This window comes from Copidosoma floridanum, unplaced genomic scaffold, assembly GCF_036245765.1.
Source record: "Copidosoma floridanum isolate Cflo_tuat_1 unplaced genomic scaffold, Cflo_Japanese_pri ptg000013l, whole genome shotgun sequence".
NCBI classification, from domain to species: domain Eukaryota; kingdom Metazoa; phylum Arthropoda; class Insecta; order Hymenoptera; family Encyrtidae; genus Copidosoma; species Copidosoma floridanum.
Genome location: NW_028321890.1, coordinates 1,096,218 through 1,101,050, shown reverse-complemented (window position 1 = coordinate 1,101,050; position 4,833 = coordinate 1,096,218). Strand labels below are relative to the sequence as shown.

The window sequence follows — 4,833 nt, the reverse complement described above, 5'->3', positions numbered from 1 at the left end:
AGCGACACGGGACCCTGTGGTTTTCTAATTTTCGATTAGCGTATTATTTGCAACATAAAATATGTTGTACTGGCACTTGACTATAATATCATTGCATTTACATACAAATAAACATGCTAATGAAGTCAGAGTAAGAGTTATAAACAAATTTTTTTTTGACGCAAGGTTCTGAAAATGGCATGTACGCTCCTACTCAAGCAGACGTTGCCGCTAATTTCTGCATGATCGATAACTGATTACGTTTACGATTAAATATCGTATACTATTTCCCTGATTAGCCCATACTTTTGTTATATTATTAGAAAGCTAAAAAGTTCTTCTTTCACTACAAACTTTTTCTATTACGATCTTAAGTCTACTTTACGAGATATTACATGATATCGTAGTATGGAAAAGTAACCTACATAAGAATACATGTTAAAAGTGCATTTTTTTAATGACTTGTTTTCAAAAATTTGCCTGATAAAGGTACTTGAAATTTTAAGAGAAGATGCCTTATAACTTTAATAACAATCCCTCCAAGTTTCCCTGTAAGTTTAAGTAAATGGGTTAGGTGAAGAACCACCTCAAAAATAAAGGGTTTGCAAAAAAATAACATCCGGAAACGCCTTAGGATTTTTTCAAGGGATGTTTGAAGAATATTTGAGAACTTTGGCAACATCAAAATTTTTAATTTTTATTGTTGTTTTGCATACTTGAAAGTGGCGATTTTCACGGTTTTTTAAACTTTGTACAATTAATATCTCGAAAAGTATTGATTTTAGAGAAAATTTGCAAGACATCTTTTTTGTTTAAAATTGTCCAAAAAAGCTAAAAAAACTTTTTTCAGGGCAAAATAAACAATATTTTTAATTTGTTCAAAAAATTTTGTTTAAACATTTTTCCTACAATTTTGAAGCCTGGCAACATGCAAATTTGTTTGTAGGTGATCATTTTGCGTAAGATCATGCAAAAAAATCCTATCCAAATAATTTCTCCCACGAATTCCAGATTACGACCCAGATTATGAGCTAAGGCTGCCTGTGCAGGAGCCCGAGCAGATCGTGTGCACATCGTTGGATAAAATTCCATTAATGCCTGAGCACTTGAGCAGGTCCTACGTAGGCAGCTCAGGTCCCTTTCCAGGACCTGTTCAGTGCCTGAACTCAATATCTGTTCGGGTATATATATATATAGATACCTATAGGTATCAAGACTGTATCAAGCCTTAGAGAATATATACATGGAGGAAGCATTGTATGCTCCGACCGCGAGACGAAATGAGAGAGACAAAAGACAAATAGCAGTACAACCTTTCTCTCTCTTACACGCCTCTGATTGGTTGGCCCCCTTCCGTATATATAGGTATAATCGTATGATATATCTGCTCTGTTCCCCCACGACCGCCACTCGTGGATACGACTATACCTATATATACGGAAGGGGGCCAACCAATCAGAGGAGTGTAAGAGAGAGAAAGGTTGTACTGCTATTTGTCTTTTGTCTCTCTCATTTCGTCTCGCGGTCGGAGCATACAATGCTTCCTCCATGTATATATTCTCTAAGGTATCAAGCACATATCGCGAATATTGCCTTCTGCTGTGCCAGACCAATAGTTCTCGTTTTTCCCTTGGTGGCGCTGCTTCAAAATTGTGCACGTAGCGACGTAGCGAATATACAGCGTTGGGTTAGGCGGATCCATTATCGGAACTTTTTCCCTAGATCGTATATATAGCTATACGATCTAGGGACAATGTTCCGTCGAGCAGACAGTACAGCAGTGAAGGGGCATTGACAAAGACACGCGGAAATTCAAAATTGTAATATTAATAACACAAGCGCTTATCACCCAATGACCCAGGGCGCTAACTGACCACTCTGTTAAATAAATAATTTTTAATAACACAAGCACCTATCACCCAATGACCTGGGGCGCTAACTGGCCACTCTGTTAAATAAATAATTTTTAATAACACAAGCGCCTATCACCCAATGACCCGGGGCGCTAACTGGCAACTCAGTTAAATGAATAATTATTAATAAATAACACAAGCGCCTATCACTCAGTGACTTGGAGCGCTTACCGGCCACTCTTTTAAATAATTAATTATTAAAATAACACAAGCGCCTATCACCTTATGACCCGGGGCGCTTACTGGCTACTATTGAATAATAAATTATCAAGGAATTACAAGAGCGCCATTTAAAAAGATCTTTGTCGTACTAAAAAGGCAATCAAAATTGTGATATGTTTACATATGTTATCGATCAAGTTTTCATTATTTAATAGTGTTACAAATAAGTGTCCTGGATTATCAGGAAAAAGGTGCTTGACATTTTTATTAATAATTATTTATTTACTAGATTTGCAATTAGCGCCCCAGGTTATACGGTGATAGGCGCTTATGTTATTAATAATTATTAATTTAAAAGAGTGGCCAGTTAGCGCCCCGGGTCATTGGGTGATAGGCGCTTGTGTTATTAATATTACAATTTTGAATTACCACGTGTCTTTGGCAATGCCCCTTCACTGCTGTGCTGTCTGCTCGACGGAACATATCCCCTAGATCGTATAGCTATATATACGATCTAGGGAAAAAGTTCCGACATTGAATCCGCCTAACCCAACGCTGAGCGAATATGGCTATGAATTAACCATCATTTCCGCATGTATACGTGAATAACTGAATAGTAAGTAGTTTTCTTTTCTCAATCGCCACATTGGTGTGCATCTTGTGTTAAGATCCTGAAGAAATTTTTCGTTCTTTTTTGCACACTGCGACTTGCTTGATGCTTATAAAATATTATGTAATGGTACACAGAGAGTTATTTTTTATTGCAGTAAGTTATAATCAAACAATCAAGACGTAGTAACCAGAAATCTGCCGAGCCTTTTGAGACATAATTTAATGAAAGACGATGACTATCTTTACACGTGCAGCTTATATCGAAAAATTTCCTAATGAAGTCGAAAATTTTGTTATTAATGCCATTGAAGTTGGCAATGTTAGAGTCATCGACGAGTTCATAGATTCTGGACATTGCGTTAATTCCTATCTCAGTAGTGGATGGACTTTACTAATGTACGCTGCATCATTCTCCCAGGTAGAGGTTGTTCGACAGTTGCTGAATCGTGGCGGAGATCCAAACCTTCATCACGAAGGCTTCACGCCACTTATGGCACTGAGTTCCTCTACCAGCAGGCACTCGGCTGATCGCTTGCAGTGCTTAAAATCCCTGTTAAAGGCAAAGGCTGACGTGAATACTACTAATAAACTTAAAGAAACGGCCCTAATGTTTGCAAGTAAAACGCAGCAGTCTGACTTTGTGCTTGAATTACTAGAGCACCAGGCTTGTATTGATTTTACTGATTGTCAAGAGTGGACTGCATTATTTTATGCAGTTGCCAGCAATAATGTACATAATGTTGAAGTCCTTTTGAAATGGGGAACTGATTCAACTTTGAAAACTTATGATGCCCTTAGCGTTTATGATGTAGCTGTAGCTAAGGGACACGAAAAATTGATAACTTTGTTAAATAGTAATTGTCCAGGCAAATGCCAGAATATAAATGTACATGCCACAATGTTTTGGACAGATCTGTTTCCAAATCTAATCAAACTAAGACCAGATGAAGTGGATTGCAACGTCGAAGGCATCTTGTATGGAATGGGCTTAAGCTGTTACAATAAACTTTTTTATGGCATGAATCTGTCACAATTTTTAACATTAGAAGAAAAAGATTTAGTACTACTGGAAATCAATCTAAAACTTCATAGAAAAAAATTCATAGAAGGTTTAGTCAGGTTTCATAAACATGAATGGTCTAGCAATGTAGTAAAACTGAATGTTACTCAAGAGTATATTTCTCTCAACACAATTAAATTATTAGGAAATATTAGTTATCAATTATGCATTATGTCTAGTAGCTTGTACTTTTTAATAAATTATCGGTCCCAAGTAGAAGAAAACCAACAATCACATCTTACTTACTTAAACAAAACAAAAATTATGGAAGAAGTAACAAATATTCTAATAGTAGTTCAAAAAATAAGAGATAGCATACTAAATATACGAACAATTGTCTATTGTATGAATAAGCGAAACTCTAATTTATGTTTACCAATATTTATTACAAAAAAAACTAAAAAACATAAAAGTTGCCTCTGGATGGTAGTAATTATTTCTGTAGCCAGTACATATTTGCTTCTAAAAAAAGCAATAAAATGTTAGGAAAACATTAAAAACTCTACAGTTAAAACACAAAAAGATCTGTACTATTTTATTGATGTAAATACATGTGTCTAGAGTGCATTTTTAGTTAAAAGATTGCATTTCTTTCAGTTAACACTTTTGCATACACCATGGTGTATTGAATGTAAACTTATATTTTAGACTACTGCAATACATACATCATTAGTTATAAACACTTATTACATTCGAACACAGAGTGTTTTTACAAAATTAAAATTTTTTTGTGCCATTTTCCACATCAAATACACTTATATTCAAAATTTGTTTTCTTTGGTAAATGCTATAATGTTTATTTGTATACACAGCCAAAATAAAGTGTACTTAAATACAATTTTTGTCTGAATTTATTTCATTGGTCTAAAACTACTTAGTTCAAGGAAGTTGGTGTTGAATGACATTTTAAGATTTTTGAATTTTCATTCTCTTATATCATTAAAATTATCACTTATTGACGTCATTATAATTAGCAATCGTTAAAATCTCGTCCCGATTCAGGCAATACTAATGGAACTTAATTTGTAACTAGCACTGGATAGACTAATTAGAACTAAGGTCCTCTATTGGGATTCCAAAAGGTCACGAGACTCGCGATGTGTATTG

At 35.1% G+C, this 4,833-nt stretch overlaps 1 protein-coding gene across 2 annotated transcripts; it reads left to right on the top strand.

The window, feature by feature from the left end:
- Positions 1 to 2,593: 2,593 nt before the first annotated feature.
- LOC106641891 (ankyrin repeat, SAM and basic leucine zipper domain-containing protein 1) lies at positions 2,594 to 4,535 on the top strand. 2 transcript variants are annotated; one of them, XM_089591212.1, is made up of 2 exons: positions 2,594 to 2,670; positions 3,085 to 4,535. In XM_089591212.1, exon 2 carries the CDS (start codon positions 3,157 to 3,159, stop codon positions 4,210 to 4,212), a length of 1,056 nt encoding a protein of 351 aa, XP_089447338.1. In that variant the 5' UTR covers positions 2,594 to 2,670; positions 3,085 to 3,156; the 3' UTR covers positions 4,213 to 4,535. The 2 variants fall into 2 exon arrangements, with proteins under 2 accessions (XP_089447338.1, XP_089447337.1); XM_089591211.1 differs by having other exon boundaries at positions 2,822 to 4,535.
- The last annotated feature ends 298 nt before the right edge of the window (positions 4,536 to 4,833 follow it).

What these genes read in the sequence shown, in the direction of transcription:
- LOC106641891 (XM_089591211.1), top strand. Translation starts at nt 2,899, where the DNA reads ATGACTATCTTTACACGTGCAGCTTATATCGAAAAATTTCCTAATGAA.